This window comes from Acomys russatus, chromosome 4 (assembly GCF_903995435.1).
Source record: "Acomys russatus chromosome 4, mAcoRus1.1, whole genome shotgun sequence".
In the NCBI taxonomy this organism is placed as follows: Eukaryota; Metazoa; Chordata; class Mammalia; order Rodentia; family Muridae; genus Acomys; species Acomys russatus.
The window spans coordinates 57035204-57057603 of NC_067140.1; the positions used below are offsets into that span (position 1 = coordinate 57035204).

General features: G+C 41.4%; 1 protein-coding gene across 1 annotated transcript in view; it reads right to left on the reverse strand.

Moving 5' to 3' along the window:
* Nucleotides 1-322: 322 nt before the first annotated feature.
* Ubr1 (ubiquitin protein ligase E3 component n-recognin 1) overlaps nt 323-22400 on the reverse strand; it is a 113208-nt gene continuing 91130 nt past the window's right edge. Inside the window, exons 40-47 of the mRNA XM_051144470.1 lie at nt 17573-17660; nt 15841-15974; nt 13652-13760; nt 11613-11669; nt 8940-9017; nt 5173-5343; nt 3303-3404; nt 323-1066 (exon numbers count right to left, since the gene is read on the reverse strand). Of these exons, the coding sequence (XP_051000427.1) occupies nt 925-1066; nt 3303-3404; nt 5173-5343; nt 8940-9017; nt 11613-11669; nt 13652-13760; nt 15841-15974; nt 17573-17660 (881 nt within the window). The 3' untranslated portion in view covers nt 323-924. The remainder of the gene's footprint in view (nt 1067-3302; nt 3405-5172; nt 5344-8939; nt 9018-11612; nt 11670-13651; nt 13761-15840; nt 15975-17572; nt 17661-22400) is intronic.

A 22400-nucleotide genomic window follows, 5' to 3' on the forward strand; every position in this document is an offset into this window, starting at 1 on the left:
GAACTGGCTGAAACATGGCCATTCTAATTTGAGCTTGTATGACCGGGGCAATTTTCTGACTCTCATTCTACAAAGAGTTTGCTTCAGAACAGCAAGAGTTTCCTGAGTGTCAAATAAGATGGGGCCACAAGAGACAGGAGTTCTCACTGCAGAAAGCTGCCTCTGGGACACGGAGTGGGTACCTTGTGACTCCACAGAGCACTCTGGAGTCAGGTAAGGATAATGGGCTTTTGGTGCGAGGAACGTGTGACGAGCACACTCTCCTAACTCTTCCTGAGGTCTGCAGTGGCAGGACGCTTCCCAGCCTCCTCACAGAGCTCATCTCTGTCCTCACAGACTTCGATCTGTCTCTGGCTGAGGCCACTGGTGGTTCAATAAGGATATTTCCTTAAAGAAGAAAACTATTTACATTTTTGAAATCATTTTAGTTGAAAGACTGCAGAGTTGTGCAGCTCCTCTCTAAGCCACCACATGTGACTGCCATCTTGCCAGAGATCTAATGCAGGCTGAATTACACTCAGGAAACCGCCAAATACCAAAGTGCAGAGATGTTAACCAGATGTAAACATGTCCACAAATGCTTGACGTGACTTCATTCACCAGGTGGATGGTATGAAATAAAACAGAACAGTTATGAAGGGAAATGAGTTTTCTGGACATATTAGCAGAAATAGACACTTGGGTGAACAAGCATTTCTTTAGTGTTCTAGAACATAAAACAGATTAATCTATGTCTTGTTTTTTCCCTTGAAGCTTATGTTTGATAACTGAAAGCCATTAAGGAATATTTTATTAATGTATGGGAATCCGGACATGGATCAAAAGACCCTTCAATACTTCCCTGTCCTCAGAAAGTTCTCTAGAATTTTAGACCAGTCTTTATTATTGATGTCACTCATGATTGTCTTGAGGCAGAGTTGGAGCTCAGAGTAATTGCCAGTTGAATCCAAATAGCATCTGATTAGTCTCCTGGCTCCGAGCAATCTCTTCTATAATGCAGTGCTGTTGCCAGACCAAATGCAGCTTCCGATACCGCTCCCGAGATAGATGAAGTGGGTTTCCCCTCCTTCAGAAAAAAATAACATCTAAGTTTGAATCAAGTAACAGTGATGTTTCTAGTCTTAAATCAGCACCAGGACAAGGCTTAGAAATAAGGCAACTTGCCAGACACAGTGAAGCATGCCTGTAATCCTAGCACTCAGGGAGGCAGAGGCAGGCAGATCTCTGTGAGTTCAAGGCCAGCCTGGTCTACAAAGCAAGTCCATGACAGCCAGGGCCACACAGAGAAACCCTGTCTAAAGAAAGAGAGAGGAGGGGTGGGGAGAGGGGAGAGAAACAGGACAACTCTTTACATTGACTACTAAGAACTTCGCACACCACTTAGTTGGCAAAGCAGAAATGTACTCCTTGACCTATTGGAAATCAGGTCTCACACATGAGGAACATTAGGAGGCCTCATTTAAACTGGTGTCTGCTGTAAAGCAGCTCTGGTCTTCTCTGCTGGTTAGCTGAGCAGGGTTCTAAGAGCTTTCTGTCCTCACACTTTACCCGGCTTCAGTTTATGGTTTTGTGTAGATTAGGTATGAGCTATAACACTAAGTCCTTAGAGTATGCTCTGCTGCTCAGAAGTACTTCATTTTATACCCATCCCTATGATTCACCTTCCCCACGCTTAGCAAACATTTTCTTGTTTGATTATATTTTTTTACTCAGGGAAGAAGTGTCTTATTACCGTGCCCAGGTTGGATTTGAACTGCAATACTCCAATGACCTTCCTGCCTCATCCTCCCAGGTGTTTGGACTATATACAGATATGCATCATCATACCTGGCTTGGCAAATGTTTAAGTAACTACATCTCCCCCCCTCCCTGCCCTCCATTCTTTGTTTTTTGAGACAGGGTTTCTCTGTGTAATGTTGGTTGTCCTAGATTCCCTTTGGTATTACAGGCCTGCACCACCGATGCATGCCTGGCAAGTAACTACGTTTCTATTCCAGGGTTATGCAATCTGCAACACTGTGCCAGATAAACAGAAAAGCCAGAAGTCTGTTGAGTGCAGTAATGGAGGTAACAGGCATCTCAGCCCCTGGACCATCAAATGTCTCAGCTCTTTGTCAACATTTACACTGTTTATCATTAAGTTAAAAATTCTGCATCTGTGGGGCTGGAGAGATGGCTCAGCGGTTGAGAGCACTGGTTACTCTTCCAGAGGACCTGGGTTCAATTCCCAGCAACCACATGGCAGCTCACACCTGTCTGTAACTAGTTCCAGGGCTTCTGATGCCCCCACACAGACAGATATGCAGGCAAAACACCAATGAACACAAAAAACCAAAAAATTAAAAAAACTGCATTTTTCTACTTTTCTAGAACAACTCATGATTATTCTCAATTATTAATTATTTTGTTGCTGGGTTTTTTTTTTTTTGTTTTGTTTTCTTTTTTTAAAATTACATATACAGTGTTTTGCCTGCATGTACACCTGAAGAGGGCACCAGATCTCATTATAGATGGTTGTGAGCCACCATGTGGTTGCTGGGAATTGAACTCAAGACCTCTGGAAGAGCAGCCAGTGCTCTTAACCTCTGAGCCATCGCTCTAGCCCCCTTGGTTTTGTTTTTTAGATAGACTCTCATTATGTGGCCCGGGTGGCCTGGAACTCACTACTCAGATTCCACAAACCTTAAATTCACAGAGATCCAGCTGCCTTTGCCTCCTGTATACTGGGATTAAAGTTAAACAGTATTAACTACTTCTAGCAATCAGCATTTTCCCCCTTAAACTTAAAGGCTGGTCAAATGCTGTGTCAATAAAAACAAAGCTCTATGCTATACAATCTAATAGATCCCAAGCCCTATATAGTGAATCTACTCATTTTGGACGATATTTTAAAAGAATAAAAAAAAAGTTTGGGAGATGGCTCAGTCAATAAAGTGCCTGCCATGCAATCATGAGGATCTGAGTTCAAGGCCCCAAAACTACATAAAAAGCTGAGTGTGTTAAAAGTGGTACTGACCAGCCAGCCAGCCTCCTATAATCAGTGAGCCTGTCTCAAACAACAGGGCCAGCTGGAGAGCTGGCTCAGTGGTTAAGAGTATTCACTGCTGTTGCAGAAGACCTAGGTTCAATTCCCAGCACCCACATGGCAGCTCATAACCATCAGTAGCTCTAGTTGCAGGTTTTTTATGTTTAAAGAAGTATTAATATACACATACAATAAAATGAATAAAATATAAGACAACCGATTAAAATCTTCCATTAAAAACACACACAAAAACAAAACAAAACAAAAATCCCCTTACTTTAGCCCAGGGTCTGTTTCTCCATATTCATCTAAGTAAGGGGCTGGGTAGGCACAGCCTCTGGCCTTTCCTTCCACCAGGACCACTCTACATTCTCTGATTCTGAAGAACAAAACAAATGGCAGGAAACACTGTTAAATGCATATGTGCAGATGATAGACAATGAATCAAAGTTAAGCTTTAAAAAAAAAAAAAAAAAAGCATGGCTAATATCTATTTTAAAAAGGCAATACAGCCATGGACAAACACACTAAACTGTAGTTCTTTGTTTGGCTTGTGATTTTTTGTTTGGTTGGTTGCTTATTTTTGGAGGCAAGGTTTCTCTGTGTAGCTTTGGCTGTCCTGGAACTTGATCTAAAGACCAAGTTGGCTTTAAATGTACAGAGATTCACCTGCCTCTGCCTCCTGAGTGTTGGGACTAAAGGCGTGTGCCACCACCACCCAGCACTAAACTGTGTTTTGTCTATGAAAGGGAATAAACACTGCTGCTTTTATTGATGCAATAAAAAAGGATTCATGGATCTTGAAAATTGGGAAATCAGTAATTCTGGCTGGATATACTGAAAAGGGAGGCTGCCCTACATGAGCCACAGGGCCCTGGAGAAATGTGGCTGGGTCTATCTCTGCTGTTTCCTAACCTCCCACCTCAGCTGAAGCTGGCTTCAAGGAAAGACAGAGCACCCACAACCAAGAAAATGTTAAGGGCGTTCCTGGTTTGAGGCAGCCTCCAATAGCACTTTGAGGGCACTTGAGATGCTTACTGCAGAGAAATGCTTAAGTACCACAATGAGAAATTATAAGATAAACAAATTATAAATACACAGTTGGGATAGGTGGACTTATTCCTGTGGCTTCTCTAGAAGCAAACAGGTATTTGAGTTTGGCTTCTATGCCAGTCTTTCCTGTGTTTCAAAGGTTGCCTTTAAGCAATGATATATCTCACAGTTAATAAGACTTTTGGGCTTATATAACCAAACACTGAATTTCATAGGGAGAATGGAAAGAAAAAGCACAGAAATCAACTTTGAATGTTATTTCTCTCGTGCAAGCGATCTTCTTTCATGAACATTTATCACTATTGTCCTAAATAGTCAATCTTTTGTTAAAAGAAAGGAAGAAAGACATCCAAAAGACAACACTGGGCCAGAAGGCACTTGGGAGACAGGATCTCTGGGAGTTCAAGGCCAGCCTGTGCTACAAAGTGAGTTTCAGGACAGCCAGAGCTACAAAGAGAAATCTTGTCTCTAAACACATAAATACAGGCGTGATGGCGCATGCCTTTAATCCCAGCACTCTGGAGGCAGAGGCAGGTGGAACACTGTGAGTTCGAGGCTAGCCTAGTCTACAAAGCGATAGCCAAGACTACACAGAGAAACCCTGTCTCAAAAAAAAAAAAAAAAAAAAAAAAGAACTGGTAAACACACAAATAAATAAATAGGAAAGACAGCCTAAAGTTAATAATTTATACAGACTTTGTAAGTTTTAAGACTTTGAGCTTTCAAGCTGGGCGTGGTGGCGCATGCCTTTAATCCCAGCACTCGGGAGGCAGAGGCAGGCGGATCGCTGTGAGTTCGAGGCCAGCCTGGTCTACAAAGTGAGTCCAGGATGGTCAAGGCTACACAGAGAAACCCTGTCTCGAAAAACCAAAAAAAAAAAAAAAAAAAAAAAAAAGACTTTGAGCTTTCCCATTATATCTGCCTATTGCACAGAGCTGGAATCTATAAAATCTATACCATTTAAGATTTTTCTACAATGAAGGAAATGTAAACAATCTTATTTTTTAAAGAACTACTTACTCTACTGGCATATTGACTGGATACACACTTTCAGCTGAGACTCTCAGCAAGCTTCCAAATGACTCCATACTCACTTTAGGAAAATGCAGACTCCAGCACCACAATGAAGCGCATGAAAAACACAAGCTCCAACTTCTTCCCCATTCACTATTTCTTGGCAACAGATGTTCTGAGAACACAGGATGGCCCCACAGAAAAGACAGAGGACAGGATGCTTTCGCTCATCATCTGCGGACCGAGGACACCTCAATAGGGAAGGACACAGTCAGTGTGTTGGAAAAACAAGAACCAGACCATACATCTACTTAGCAGTAAAGCATGTTTCCATCACTCACCCTACTCAGCAAAGCTACTGAAGGACAAAAGACACTGAATTAGATGATTGCTCATTTATTTTACTTCAAGGGGACTTTTAAAAAACTGATTAAAGAGATGGGTGTGGTGGCATACGCCATTAATCCCAGCACTTGGGAGGCAGAGGCAGGCAGATTGCTGTGAGTTCGAGGCCAGCCTGGTCTACTTAGTGAGTCTAGGACAGCCAAGGCTACACAGAGAAACCCTGTCTCAAAAAAAACTAAAACAAACAAAACTGAATAAGGACTGGGGCGATGGCTCAGTGGCTACGGCAGCTTCAAGCACCTTACAACTGCTGTTCACTACGATGCCAAAGGATCTGATGCCCCCTTCTGGCCTCCATGGACATCTGCATACATGTGGCATAAACACACATGAACATACATAAAAACCCTTTTTAAAACATTCCTGACTTAGCCCCACTTGGAGTAGGCCTCTGTGAAAAACTCTTGTTCCAGACGACCAGTCCAGCACAGCCTCCTGAGGCAGACTCACCTATGTGCCCACTGCCTGCTGCTCTAGCTCAACCTCCTGCACCAGGTGATGGACCCCAGTGTCCCCTGCTTAAGCCTGGGAACCTCCTGTGCCTGATTTGTGCTGCTCCTTACCTTGGTGAGAGAAGTTTCTTACTGCAGTGGGTAGTAGTTAATACAAAGAGCTGCTGCTCAACATGGCGAGAATAAGCAACTGAGCTGGCCCAGCCACAGACAGAGCCTGTATATCAACCTCTCCCTAACAAACGCTGTGCGGTGTGATTTATCTTGTGTGCTTGGCCCTATAAAGGATCCTCAGAGATTTCCCTAATTCCTCTTTTCCTTCTATCTTTCTTTGTCTCCTATATAGTGCTAAGGGATGAAGCCACAAAGTAGCAAAGACAGCTACAATGCTGTCTCCTAATCTTGGTATGGCAGCTGTCATTACCTGCACAAGATCAAGCCAGTTAAAGATTCCAGCATGGGGCTGGAATAGTTAAAAGCACTTGTTGCTCTTGCTGAGAGGACCCAAGTTCAATTCCTAGCACTCACATGGTGGCTTACAACCATCTGGAACTTCAGGTCCAGGGATCAGGGATCAGAACCAGGGTCAGGTTCAGGTCTTTGGGTGTCCATGGGCTCGTGGCATACACACGGTACTCATACACACATGCAAGCAAAATGCTCATACACACAAAATAAAATAAAGTCCAGCATGGAGTAAAGAGGGGCTATTCAGGCCCCAGCTGAGCAGCTATTGAAAGCTGATGGCTGCTGGAGCTGAGGAGTCACTTTTCTTGGTGGCGGGAAGGCAGCTAGTCAATTGCCCATCCCCTACATCCATGCCCATATGGGCACACAAACAGAGCTCTGTGAGGTAAAAAATGAGAGAGTGTCAAGTTTAGCAGGAAACATATTTAGAGACCCGGAGGGAATTGGAGGACGGTAGTGGCAAATGGATATGACCAAAACACACTGGATACATGCATGAAATTCTCAAAGAATAAATAGCAGGATGCAGTGATTAATATGCATAAATGTTGTCTGAGCTTGGATAAAACTTAATGACAGTGTATGTTTAGTATGTATAAGGCTTTGGGCTTAAGCTTCAGCATCACAAAACATACAAAAACAAAACAAAAACCAACAACAACAAAATAACTTCCTCTCGGGGGCTAGAGTGGCTTAGTGGTTAAAACACTGGCTGCAGCACTTAGGAGGCAGAGACTGGTGGATCGCTGAGTTTAAGGCTAGCCTGAGTCTATAGAGTGAGTTCCAGGACAGCCAAGGCTACACAAAGAAAACACATCATGAAAAATTAAAAATAAAAAAAAAAATGCCTCTGATTAAACCACAGTAGAAAATTTGCTAGAAGTCTCATATTTATACTAAGATTCATTTATAAAATCTAGTCTTCATCTGATGTGACCATTTAACAGCTGCTACTGCTGCTGCTGTCATGGTTTACTCAATTGTGTTTACACTGTTGGATTTAACATGGCTTTGGAATATGGCATTCTTTGTAGTAGGCTAAAAAACCACTCTTTATTCCCTCATTCAGCATAGACGACATGAAGATGCAGCTTATGTTTCTGTGTCTCTTACTTGTGTCAGGATAGACAATAGGGATCCTGTCTTCCAAAACCCGGGATTTTATTTACAGATTTATCTGGTAGTTCACTGAGGGTCTGGTAAGGATGCGAAGAAATAATATGCACCATACATTGCTGGCAAGGTTATAAAATGATACAGTGTGTATAAAAGGGTTTGACACCAAAAAAGTCAAACATGACCTAGCAAATAATCTAACTATACACCTAAACAAAATGAAAAATGAATGCTCATTCGGCAGCTTGTACATGAATGTTTATAGCAACATTATTCATAATAGTTAAAAGGAAGAAACAACCCATCATAAATGTGGATGTCCGTGAATGGAAGAAGACATAAACAACTGTGGTCTATACATATAATGGAATAGTAACCAAAACAGGAACAACCCTGGATAAACCATAGAAAACACAGAGTGGAAAAAAAAAGAAAAAAAGCACATGCCACTATATGTGAAGCCAGGCAATGTGGCACACACCTTTAATCCCAGCACTTGGGAGGCAGAGGCAGGCAGCTCTCTGAGTTTCAGGAAACCCTGTTTCAACCTCCCCCACCCCCCGCCAAACCAACCAACCAAAAAATATACTGAGTGAAAGAAGCCAAAGATTCTTTTTCTATGATGACTATCCACATAGCTAAATCCATAGAGACAGAAAGCAGATTTAGTGATGAGGAGACAGAAGGCCAGGGCCATGTAAAGGAGTTGGTGGTTAAAGTCCTTTGGACAGTAGAGAGGTAGTGAGCAGCACTGCCAATGATGACTAGCACGCAGACTTGTCTGCTTTAGCATGGTTCTAAAGCAATCTAACACAGTGAGTGGGTACAGAGCAGTCACCTCCTAAACAAGTAAGCCACACCCGGAAATCTGTGTGCTTGTGTGGGGCTCAGAAGACAACTTGCAAGAGATTGTTTTCTCTTCCCACGTGGGTCTCAAAGATCAAACATGAGTCAACAGGATTGGTGGCTGCACCCCAAGCTGCTGAACCATCTCATGTTTTCACAAGCTCATTGGTTGTAGGGTAGACCAAACGCAAGCCCAGGTAAAAGAGGTTGCCCCCGCCCCGTGCCCCCGTGCCTAGGATTGCCCCGCCCCGTGTCCCCATGCCTAGGATTGTCCCGCCCCGTGCCCCCGTGTCTATGATTGCCCCCACCCCATGCCCCCGTGCCTATGATTGCCCCTGCCCCGTGCCCCCGTGCCTAGGATTGCCCCTGCCCCGTGCCCCCGTGCCTAGGATTGCCCCTGCCCAGTGCCCCTGTGCCTAGGATTACCTCGCCCCGTGCCCCCGTGTCTATGATTGCCCCCGCCCCGTGCCCCTGTGCCTAGGAATGCCTCCGCCCCCCGGCCCTGTGCCTAGGAATGCCTCCGCCCCCCCGCCCCGTGCCCCTGTGCCTTTGCTTCTTACCGAAAGTGAGAAGCTTGATTTAGAAGACAGCTGTAGTCATCAGGAAGCTCTATCAAACTATTTCTTTTTCTAGGGTACCTAGAAGCACAGTTTAAAAGGCAGTTTTATATATGAGTAAACAGGTTAAAACTGAAGGACACAAGGCACGGTATATTTTCTTATCTAAAAACTAAGGCTGGATATATTCCAACCATGGGTCTATCATCAATTTAATGTTTTCAAAAAAAAAAAAGAAAGAAAGAAAGAAAGAGAAACATTAAATGAACTATGTTAAGACTCAGTGGTTTAAAAGATATTAAATATAAGTACTAAGAAATGGCGCATGCCTTTAATCCCAGCACTTGGGATACAGAGGCAGGCAGATCTCTGAGTTTAGGGCCAGCCTATCTACAAAGTGACTGTGTGTGTGCATGCATGTATCAAGAAAACTCCCAGAACTCTTAGAGACTCAATGAGATACTGAAGAAGTGAAACAGAGTATGTTCAGCACTTGATACATAGTGGCAAATGTCAACATCCAGTCCCTTCATGTGAGAGATGGCAAGAGATTTATGTAGCCTAAAGAAAATCATCTGAGTAACATAGGACTTTCTCCCTAAATGACAATCGATTTATATCTTACAATTTAAAAAATATTTTTAAGATATTATGAATTTTATGTATATAGTTTTTGTCTACATGTATGCCTATGCACTGTGTGTGTGCCTGCTGCGGCTGAAAACAGCATTAGATCCCCTGAAACTAGAGTTATAGATGTTTATGAACTTCCATGCAGGTGCTGAAAATCGAACCCAGGTCCTCTGGAAAAGCATTACTCGTAACCTCAAAGCCTTCTCTCTAGCCCCTCATTTTATAATTCTTTATTATTATTTTTTTTCTAAGACAGGATTTCTCTGGGTAGCCTTGGTTGTCCAGAACTGCTTTGTAGACCAGGCAGACCTCGAACTCACAGAGATCTGCCTGCCTCTGCCTTCTAAGTGCTGGGATCATAGGAGTGTGTCAACCACCTGGCCATTTTTTCTTTTTGTTTTTTGTTTGTCTTTTTGTTATCCCTGGCTGTCCTGGAACTCGCTCTGTATACCAAGCTGGCCTTGAACTCAGAGATCTGCCTGTCACCACCTCCCAAGTGCTAGGATTAAAGGCATGAGCCACCACCACCCCGCTTCTTTTGGTTTTCTAAAGATGGGGCCCCATTCTGTAGTTTGGGTTGGTCTCAAACTCAATCTATAGCCCAGGTTGGCCTCAAGTAAACAGCAATCCTCTTATCTCAGCCTCCCATAAACAGCAATCCTCCTATCTCAGCCTCCCAAGGGCAGGAACTACAGGCATAAGCCATCATGCTGTTTCCTCTTTATATTTCTTTAAGGCATTAATAGTATTTTCTATATATCATTATATTTTATGCTACACTGTTTTAAGTTTTGGTACATAAGATTGCTAGTTACTCATAACCAAAGACAGTATATATGCATTATTTCTTTTAAATTTCAGATTATTTCAGTACCTTGCTATGGAAAGATACTTAAAAGGTACACCAAGCCATGAAATAAAGAAAAAAAAAACTTACATGATATTACTAGTCTAAAAATATATACTGTTATCATAAACTTTCCTTTTTGTCTATATTGTGAGGTGTTTCTTTTCTTGGTTATGGCATGCTGCTACAGGGGCTATTATTATCAACCACTAATCCTGGGTTACAGAGAGTGCAGCTTACACATATTAACCCTGTAGCTAAAGGAGTTCAAGGGCTAAAGAGACAAGAAAAGAAGGAAAATATACATTATCTCACAACCTTTACCTTCATCTAAAGAAAAATGGTACTAAGAATCAACTCTTCTACTTGTTCATTGAAGCAATTAAGTTCACATAAAAGTTAGACTCTGCAGATAATATAAACGGGGTCACAGAGGGAAACAAAGATTTATGTGCCATTCTCTTGTTTACTATTTTAGCGATTTAGGTGGCTGGCAGGCACACGAGTAGACACACTCATATATCAGAGAGGATTGGCTTCATGGACAAGGTAGCATTTGAACTGGTACTTGAGGGAAAAGGTAGATTTTGACAGAACCATAACTCAAGAGAGAAGAGGGCTAAGAAAGCTTCCTGTTCGTTTGGAAACAGTCTTGTCTCCTTACAACGCCCAGGCTGGCTGGCAGCTCATAAAGCTCCTGCCTCAACCTCCCGAGTGCTGGGATCATGGGTGTGTGTTATTGTGTCTAGTTAAAAAAAAAAAAAAAAAAAAGTTTCTCTTGTTTTGAGGTATGCATGGGGGCTAGTTTCTAAACATACATGCAAGAAGTGGGGAGGGCGAGTCAGTTCTAGTTATATCTTTATTCTCAGAGTGGGAGACTGGCTTATAAGAGCAGTGGCTTTAGTGCACTAGCAGCTTCCAGACACAGGCTCCTTTGCCTTTTAACAGGCAGGTGCCGGTTTAAGCAAGATTCAGTCCTCCAGTGGAGCTGGTGGCTTCCAACAATTTATGAAGGAAAGGATACCCATTCCAAGGAGAACTGGAAGGAAGAATCTGATGTCTGGCAAAGACCACCAGACACACAGGAAACAATCAACTGAGAATAAAGGGGACAGACCACAAATTACTGTAAATCAACCAAGTATTTTGGAAACATGGTTCTGGATGTGTCAAAAGATTTCAGTAGTCAAACCAACCTGACCACAGCACTTTTCTGCTTCAAAGAGTTGAGTAAGGCAGGGTCTGTGCACCACCTGCAAGTGAAGTCAAGAGAAAGTCAAGATAGTTCCAGACTCACCACACCATGCATCAGCTGTTTTCCCCAGTCCTGTCCTTTCATGTTCCCCCTCTGTGCCTTTAAGTTTACATCTTCTCCCCGGTCTCTCCCTCCCTCTTCTAAATTCATTTTCATGGGTTTTGTCAATTAGTCTTTAGCACAGAAACCATCTGACAATTTCAATGAGGGAATTTAATACTAGGAAGCAGCAACACAAGTGACAGGGACTCAGCATATACCTTGGCATGGTGTACTTGCCTAGGACAAGGCTCTAGATTCAATCCTCAGAACAGAGGAGAGGTGGGAGAAGAAGTGGTAGAGGGCTGAGAAGCAACCTTGAGACAAAAAGGCAAGTAAGCCTTAAATATTTGCCCCAGTGCAGGCTGGAGGAGTGGGAGGAAAGAGAGCATCACTGTTGCCCTAGGGAGAGTAGGACGGGAGCAGGCTTTTCAAGCAGAGCCACAGAAGAGCTACAGTCACTACTGAAGATGTCCCAGGAGGCAGAGAGAGGTAGCTAGGACACTCTGGCTTCCTTCTCCTTCCTTGTTTCTAGCACCCTACTGCTGCCTTCCACTAGCTAAACCTAAGCTGAAGCCAACTGACAAAGAACCCCCAGATGCTGCCTGCAGAGCTCTACAAAGCAGAGTAGACATGAATACTAGGAATAGCACAGATGGCAGGGACTTTCCATTTTAAAGCATTTTTAATATTTAAACCAAAATAGCACATCTAGAACTTAGCTACTCCAGGAATATAAAAGTAAGATTTGTGACTGTACTAAAAAAATGATATTAATTCCTAATTTGATTGTACAGGACATTACAATGCCCATGAGAAATTAGGAAGCAAAGCAAAACTCTGACACAGAGACAGGACATGAGACTAGTAGTAGGAACCAGGTAGCATTCATCCAGTTCTGACCTGGGCATGAGGAGGATAAAGAAAACCACAGTGAGTGGGCGTGAAGAGTAACTTAAGCTGATGATAAAAACAGTGTGGGCAGAAAGAGGGAAGGGAAGTGGAGGCTGGGAGAGGACAGTAACCAACAGGTCCAGAAGCACATGTGGCAGAAAGGCTTTTTGCAAGGGAGGCACACATGTCTCTCTTGGTCATTTCAGTGCTAATCTGTCATCTGTCAGATCCTTTGTATCTCTCAGCCACTCTCCTGGCATGTGCTCTATACACTGTCTATAGTTTCCCATACTGTTCTAGTTTAGACTCTGTTTTTCTTTTATACAAAGTATCATGTACTGAGAACTGGATTCAAACATGCTATATAATCTGCTCCAGAATTCTGGGATTATGGGGACATGATGGGCCACCATGCCTGGTTTATAACGTGCATGGGGCTGAACAGAGGATTTTGTACATGCTAGGCCAGAACTCTACAAACTGAGCACTATCAGTAGCCTTTGATGAGCAGGAACTCACAGATATCTGCCTGCTTCTACCTCCCAAGTGTGCCATGCCCAGCATCTTCTGATTTTTTTCTTTTTTGGTTTTTCGAGACAGGGTTTCTCTATGTAGCTGTCCTGGACTTGTTTTATAGACCAGGTTGGTCTTGACCTCACAGAGATCTGCTGCCTTCTGGCCGACTGCTGGGATTACAGGCATGCGCTGTAGCACCTGGCTCATCTTTTAATTCTTAATTATGATTCTATCTAGTACTTCTCTCTCCCCACCATGTTTTAAGATTGGGATAAAATATCAACTGTGTTGAAAACAAATAAAATGAATGGATTACAGCCATAAAAGAACAGCTAGACTACCATCTGGTCAGAGACTAGTATTAACCCCACTCCTTAAGCGTGTGGATTAAGAATCTCTGTACTTTTCTACCTTTGCAGTCAATGCTAATCAACTGAAAAACTTAGTAAATAATTGTAATTAAAAAATAAAATAAACATAAAAAAATTCAAACTAGATAGAAACCCACCAATTACATTTAACCCATAGTACCTCAGCAGTAAGGGCCTTACAGTATCCCAATATTCCTGGAAAAGCAGGAATAAATTTGTGGGTAAAGATAGATAGCTACAGAGTGCATTGTACTCTCCTTCAGCAGAATCTGCAAGAAATACAAGATATATTTAATAAGCACATTATTCCGATCTACTCAATGACTCATTTCTATCCTCTACTCCATAAAACAGTGGGTGGCAAATAAGCCACAGTGATTTTTTTACAACACAATCCTGAGTCCCCCTGAAGAGACGGCTCCTATGACTAACACTATGCTTAGGATACAAATACAATGTCTCCTCTTTTTCTGGGGGTGGTGTGTGGACACAGGTGGCACTTTGCTGAGGAATGGTGACGTGCTCTACCACTAAGCTACACCCTAGCTTACAAAGCCTTTATTGTGGCATAAAGACCCAGCTGACATGCACACATCTGGCTACCTCCTAGACCTCCCTGTCCGCTAGGCTTCCAGACGGAATCATGTCCTCACTGTTCTCTTGCTACACCAGCAATACCTTCACATTGATTTTCACTTAAGTAGAAACATTGTTCAACTCTCTGACCAGCTCAATCCCATATATGCTGCTCTTTGTTTAATGTCTCCTTGGAGAAAGGTCTTCCTTGACTACGTATGTCCAATAGTTCTGACCTGGCCATGATCAGCTTTACTTTTCTTTGTAGGACTCATCACCATTTGACATTATATCATGTATATTTCATGCTTCTTTATATTTGCCTGCATCCTAACAAAAGAAAATACTTTCTTTTCTATGACAGCTATTGGATAAGTAAGTACAAGAGATCTGTACTGGAAACTAAATGGAGAATAACATCCTATTTTATAGAGAACCCTGACAAAGCTCGATCACACTGGCCTAGTGACCTGAATTTGAGCTAAGGATGTTAACAGTTGGTAAAGGTGACCTCATCAATGTATTCTCAAAGGACAGAATAATTCTCTGGACAATTCTGGTCACTTTTAAAATCAAACAAATATTCTGATCCTCACGATGGGATCATGTAAGGAAGCCTTCTCCACTCTTGTCTAGATTTAGAAGTAAATGAAAATGAGAGTGATGTTCTCAGTAAGTACACATGCTTTTGATGTTCGGAAAAAGCCTTTTCTATCACTATGTTAATTCTTAAGTATAGCTATATGCTCAAAATCCAAATACAAGTATATAACAAAGCTATATTCTGGCATAGACAAACAGTTCTTTTCCATAAAGGTAACAAATATCTCTAATTTCCTGTATATCCTATCAGTTATATTCTCCATGTAGTTTATTTTTGAGACAAGATCTCGCTATGTAGCCTTAGGATGCCTGGAACTCCCTATGTAAACCAGGCTGCCTTCAAACTAATAGAAATCTGCCTGCTTCTGCCGCCCAAGAACTGGTATTAAATTATGTGCCACCACATCCAGCTTGCATATAGGTATTTTTTTTAATTGTATACATGCCTGGGCGTGTGCACATATACATGTATGTTCACATGCCTGTGCATGCTCACAGGCCTTGCTTTTGTGTGGAGGCCAGAGGACAACTTTTAGGAGTTCTTTCTTCCACCTTGTTAACCCAGCCAGGTCTATCTTGTTTCTGCTGCTACACTGGGAACTCTCAGCTAGCTGGCCCACAAGCTTCAGGGAGATGCTCCTGTCTCTGCTCCCATTTCCTCATAGAAATGCTGGGGTTGCAATTTGCCACTGTATCTGGTTTTTAAATTTTTATTTACTTTTTATATCTACTTATTTTCTGGAGGGGGACATGACTATGCATGTTGCAGGTCTAAGAACAACTTGTTAGTCTCTCCTTCCACTGTGTGAGTGGAAGGAAGCGACTGTGTGCAGTCAGGCTCGGCAACAAGTGCCTGCTAAGTGATCTTGCCATTCTGCCTTCAGCTTGTTGCATGGGTGTGGGGACTGACCGCAGGCCAGGACTGCGGCTACGCCTTACATGCAGGTATTTTAGTAACTCCAGGGCTTTACACATGCACAGGAACCAAGCGCAGGGTTGTAGCTTATGAGACTAAACTGGATTTTGGCCTCACTTTTAACTAGTCCTAGCAGGGGTACCTGAGTTCAGAGTGAACACGGATGATGGACAGGTAGGGGCAGAAGACACTAGGAGGCAAGAACAGGGAAAACAAGTCTCCATTCCCTACTCTGACTGCAGTCTCCTACTTACTGGCAAACAGTTCTTCAGGTGGAGTCACCCCAAGTAAATAGTGGAAAAACAATGCAGCACAGCGAAGATAAGGGGTGATGCCATTCTTCAGTGAGACCCACAGATACCAGCCAGGAGCGCCACACCCAATGAAGCTAGGAGACAACGATTCCAGAACAGAATGGAATATTTTACCAGAATGAAACCATTTAAACACACCGGATTTTAAAACCACATTTAGTTACTGACTTAATATCTAAGGATTTTGTTTGTTTGTTTGTTTGTGTTTTTGAGACAGGGTTTCTCTATGTATCCCTGGCTGTCCAGGACTCACTCTGTAGACCAGGCTGGCTTTGAACTCATAGAGATCCACCTGCCTCTACCTCCCAAGTGCTGGGATTAAAGCTGTGTGCCACCATGCCTGTCTAATAATTTCTAAGCATTAAAAAAAAAGTATTTAGTTAGCTAATAGCTTTCATCTATGCATTCTGTAGAGGAAACCATAACTCTTAAGCTTGTTTGTTTGTTTTTAATCAGGTAGGGCTTTATTCCTTATTTTTCCCATTTGGCGAGAGCCCGATGAACATTACTCAGGCAAAGACTGCCACGGGCTGCCTCTGCCACGGGCTGCCTCTGCCAGGGACACTCAAGGCATATCAGCATATCAGGTGATGATAAAACCAAAGCTAAACAAAACAAAAGTCAATTGAAAACAAAGCTCTTTAAAGTATCTTGACTCTCATAAGGTTCTCTCTGTAATGTAAAGCAAAGCTTAGAAAGCTTTCATTTTATCCCCACTGTTACTGTGATTAAAAAGAAAAACAAAACAAACAAACATAAACTAAAACTCTACCTTTGCAGTGAAATAAGAAGAAAAAAAATTAAGTGACAGGATATGCTAAAAAGTGAGTATGTTCCTAGTGTCTATATTGAGCCTCACAGTGATCTAGGGTAACAAGACCCCTGCATATAATACTGTAATGGTAAAATTTAAATAATGCAAACTATGGACCTCAACTAAAAATAGTATGTCAACATTATCAGTTATAACAAACATACCACCATACCACCATAAAATAAAAACATTAATGGGGGAGGGGGGTGCTGGAGAGATGGCTCAGCGTTTAAGAGCACTGGCTGTTCTTCCAGAGGTCCTGAGTTCTGTTCCCAGCAACCACATGGTGGTTCATAACCATCTATAATGTGTTCTGATGCTCTCTTCTGGCCTGCAGGTGTACATGCAGATGGAGTACTCATAACATTAAATAAATAAATCTTAAAAAAAAAAATTAATGGGGGTAGGGGGAATAAAAGTGAACATTTTTATTCTTTGTTCAATTTTCCTACGAAGTTAGTTGTCTGTATAAATTATATATGGTGATTATACAGTATATGTACATTAAAATGTCAATGTGAAAATAGTTCCCATGTTAATAATAAAAGTATCAAAATCTTTTAACTATTTATATACATTCATGGTATGATTACTGTAACAAGGCAACTTATTTTCTATTTTTATTTAAAACAAACAGTTCTAATTTACTACCCTTTACTTCAAGGTAAAATTGAAAGTAAATTTTCTTCATTATAAACCTATCCTACAAAAATAAATAAATAATAACAAACTAAAAAGCCTTAGCTGATTTTAAAACAAGAATTTAAATGGCTGAAAGGCACATTGCCAGGCTCCTGAACAAAGACCTGGCCTTCCTGAAGGGACATGGTGGTCACTGGCTGGTGGACTGCTACTCACCCGACTGTATGCTGAGAAACTTCTGCAACGAACGCAGATGCACAACGAGCCTCTTCACTGTCCTCTTCACCCTGAACAAGTGGGAGACCTGCAGAGAGATTTGTAGGGCAGATTTAAGAATTAGGGTGGCACATGCCTGGGAAGAAAGAGGCAGGCAGATCTCTGTGAGTTCAAGGCCAGCCTGGTCTACAAAGCAAATCCAGGACAGCCAAGGCTACATAGAGAAGAAAACCTGTCAGAAAGGTCAAGGACACCACAAGAAAACCTACAGAATCAACTAACCTGGGCCCATAGGAGCTCACTGAGACTGAACCACAACCAGAGGGCATCCATGGGACAGACCTAGGACCCCTACACATATGTAGCAGATGTGCACCTTGGCCTTCATTTGTGACCCCTCATAGAAGCAGGGGCTGCCTCTGACTCTACTGCCTGCCTTTGGCTCCCCTTCCCCTAACTGAACTAAATAGCCTTGTCTAGTCTCCATAGACAAAGATGCACACTTGGTCCTACTGAAACTTGATATGCCAAGTGGGTTGGTATCTTTAGGAGGGCCTCCCCTTCTTTGAAGAGAAGGGGAGTGGGAGGCGGTCTAATGGAAAGAGGTGAGGCGAGAGGAACTGGAGAAAAGAAGGGAAGGGAAGCGGCAATTGTAATGTAAACAAATATCATTAAATTAATTAATAAATTAATGGAAAAAAAGAAAATAGACCTAACCAAAAAATTAAAAAAAAAAAAAAAGGAAAACAAAGCAAAAAGAAAGAAAAAGAGAATTTGCTGCCTAATCAATGCATAAAACCTCAAATTCATGATTTCAGAACATCCTGTAACTGCTTTGTCCCTTAAACCCTTCAGCTTTTTTTTTTTATTATAAAGAAATGGAGATTAAAAATGCCTACTTCGGTTTCCTATGTCAGATTGTTATGGAGCATTTGAACAGAGTTACTGTTTTCAAATTGCCTATGTATTAATGCATTTGAAAGTCCATAAAGTTACTCTGAGTGACCTGACATCATATTGCTAGTTCTTTTCATTTTCCAAATAAAATCTAAGGGCACACTTTATCTTTAAAAGTTGCCAACAGGATTGGGACGATGGCTCAGTAGGCGAAGACTTGCTGCCAAGTCTGACAATCTAAATTCAATACCCAGGACCTATACGGTAGAAGGAGAGAACTGACCTCCTCATGTGCATGATGACACACAGACATTCCTTCCTCCACAAATGAATAAAATAATCTACTTAAGTTGGAAATATATATTGAGTTCATATTGATTTTTTCCACTGAAGCTAAGAGAGGAAAGTAAAGTGTTGCTCAGTGGTGGAATGTATGTTCGCACATCCTAGAACCTGGGTTCAATCCCCAGAAGCATGCATACACACAAAAGCACAATGATTTAAAAATTATGCATATGTATGTTTACATACATACATATATGAATTTGTGTACATGAATATGCGTAAAGGGTGCACGGAAAGTAAAGTGAATTTTACATATACAGTGAAATGAGTTCAAGCAAACCATTTGATGAGTTTGACATATGCATATATGTAATGAGATGATTGATATGCTTGATTATCAATTGACTGAGCTGAGGTGATAAAGTACCTGTTATTCAAGCATGAAAAGCTGTGTTCTGATCCCCAGCACCCGTCTCAAAGCTGGGCATGGGTACTTACATGGGCTGAGCAAGAACAGGCAGAACTTATTGGCTACCCAACCTAGCCTAACCAATGACCTCCCAGTTCACTGAGAAACCCTGCCTCAAAAACTAAAATAGAGAGTGAGTAAAGACATCAACATTGAGCTGGGCGGTGGTGGTGCACACCTTTAATCCCAGCACTTGGGAGTCAGAGACAGGCAGATCGCTGTGAGTTCGAGGCTAGCCTGGTCTAGAAAGTGAATTCAGGATAGCAAGGGCTACACAGAAAGACCCTGTTTTGAAAGAAAAAAAAAAAAAAAAAAAAAAAAAAAAAAAAAAGACAGCAACATCGACCTCCAGCCTCCACAGGCAGGTACACGCACATGCACACTCACACAAATGTAGATATAATACATATATACACACTCATAAATTAATGAACTTAATTGTTCTGGACAAGTTTTAGCTTAGTAGCAAAACTGAGGGAAAACACGGAGTTCTATGTATTTCTGACCCTGCACATGGAGAACTTCTACTAGCAACACTCACCACTGTTGGTTATATGTATGCTGCTGATAATTATTTGACCAAAAGTTCATACTGACAAACTGATTCTAAGGTTTAAGCCCAAAAATCATGCCTCATACCTGTAGCCTATCACTTGGAGCATAAAATAGGAGCACTGCCAAGAGTTCATGGCCAGCCATAGTGAGCTCCAAACCAGCCTGATCTAGAGTAAAACTTTGTAAAAAGTGGTAAGCTAGGAGATTGTGTTAGGGGAGCTTACCAATCTTCCAGAGGCCCTAGATTGGGTTTTCAGCACCCACCTCAGACAACTCACAGCTTCTTGTAACTACAGCTGCAGAGGCTCTGACGCCTCTGGCCTATGTAGGCACTTGTATTCAGAATGCAAACTCATATGCAGATACACATATAACTAAAATAAATACATGAAAGCAGTTCATGCAGAGAAGCAAAGCTCCTAGAAGAGCCACCTCAGTACTGAAAAGGTAGAATAGGCTGGAAGGCTAACCTCACCTGACTCAAGACTATTATCCGAAGTTTACATTAAGGTTCACTCATAGGCTGGAGCGATGGCTCAGAGGTTAAGAGCACTGACTGCTCTTCTAGAGGTCCTGAGTTCAATTCCCAGCAACCACATGGTGGCTCACAACCATCTATATATAATGTGATCTAATGCCTTCTTCTGGCATGTAGGCAGAGCACTGTTTATTGTATACAACATAAATAAATCTTAAAAAAAAAAAAAAAAAAGGTTCAGGCATAATGCACTCCATCTATGGGGTTGGACATTATATATACATGTGTTATGCAGACTAGCTTCACTGTTTCTGTGCTTTTCCTCACCCACAGACATCACTGTTCTGCTCATATTATCTACAGTTTTGCCGCCTTCTCCAGAATGTCCTGTAGTTGGACCCACAAAAGTATCTGGCTTCTTTCACTTAGTATATACATTCAAATCTCCTCTATGCACTTTCAGGCCTGGCTACCCTGGTTGCTTCCAAGTTTTCCCTATCATCATATGGTAAAAGTATATTTAGTTTTCGTTAATCCTCTCTCTAAAATGGAAACACATGCATGTGGTACCCACAGTGGCCAGAAGAGGGGTTGAATCCCCTAGAATTGTAGTTACAGACAGTTGTGAGCTGCCACACAGTCGTTAAGAATGGCTCAATTGCACCTAAGATGTATATTCTTGTGATAAAAATAGACTAGTAATTGATATGACCATGATTTGATCAACTAACAATTAATTTGTGTAACTTATTTATCCTAAACAGCCTGCAGTAGCACTTTTGAAGTATTGGAAGCAAACCTTGTATTATAATTGAGTTACATGGGTACAATACCGCATATTAGAGTAGAAATATGTATAATGTGTGAAGAATAACCTTAAATTTGAATTCTACACCACTGTATCTAAAATTAAACTTATTTTGCATCTATCTACAAAATTCTATACCAATGAATTAAAAATAATCTTGTGAGTAAGGCATTATGTTGAGGAGTAGATTCACTAATCTACTTTTTGTTCTATCTTCATCTTAGGTGCAACAGATAGATATGATTCTATAGAAAGAAAAGGTAAAATAGCTAGATAAGGTCTTCAAAAACCTCAGAGACATACAGAATATGGCATTTTAAAATGTTTTTTTTTTTTTTTTAAATTATTTTAAAGATTCACTGACAATGAGACAGGTTAACTCCTGGCAACACCCAGCCTACCTCAAAGAGGATGATGAGCATCAAAGAACCTCCTTAAGATGGCTTCAAATATGGCAAACAAGCCACTGGGCAAAATGTCCTCATTTCTACCACAGACAGAATTCTGCCTAAAAAAGGACAAGCTTGGATGTAGGCAGAGTCGACAGCCAAACTCTGCCAAGACAGGGTAAAAAAAAAGTTCTCAATAGTTCTTGCCTCACAAATATGTTCATCAGATATATTGGGCCAGAAGGTTGAAGGCGATGCTCCAGTGTTACAGAGAGTTTTGGGAGACTGCTCAGGTATCAAACTGTCTCTGTCATCTTCTCATTTAGGAAGCTGCTAACCTGCACCCCCTGTATATTCAGGTAATTAATTTTATTCCTGCTCAAGTCTCTGATGGGGTTAAAGACCAGATAGTTTAGTTTTACAATTAAGCTTAGTCGTTTACGGTTAAGATGTTTTAAGTTGATAATGACAAGATATGATAGATATTGATTTACATTCAGAAATTTAGATGTACTAAGATAGGAAAGATGTTTTCTTCAAGGCTGCCAAATACAAATAGCCAAAATACTAAGAATGTAACATTTATATAATTCCTGATTGTTTCATGGTTCTTCTTGATGTAGGTAGTTTATTGGATATATGTAATAATATAAATGTATATGTAAAAATATTTAATAATAATAAGAAAAGAATTGCTCAATTGGTAAAGCTTCAGGCTTTGATCCTAAAGGTCCAGGGTTCGGTGCCCTGCTAACTAATTCACTGTCAGCCTTTCTACAAAGCAAGTCCAGGACAGTCAAGATAGCACAGAAAAACCCTGTCTCAAAAACCTAAAAAAAAAAAAAAAAAAAAAGAAAGAAAGAAAGAAAGAAAGAATTGAACCCAAGTCCTCTAGAAGAGCAGCCACTGAACTTTCTTTTTTTTTTTTTTTTTTTTTTAAAGATTTA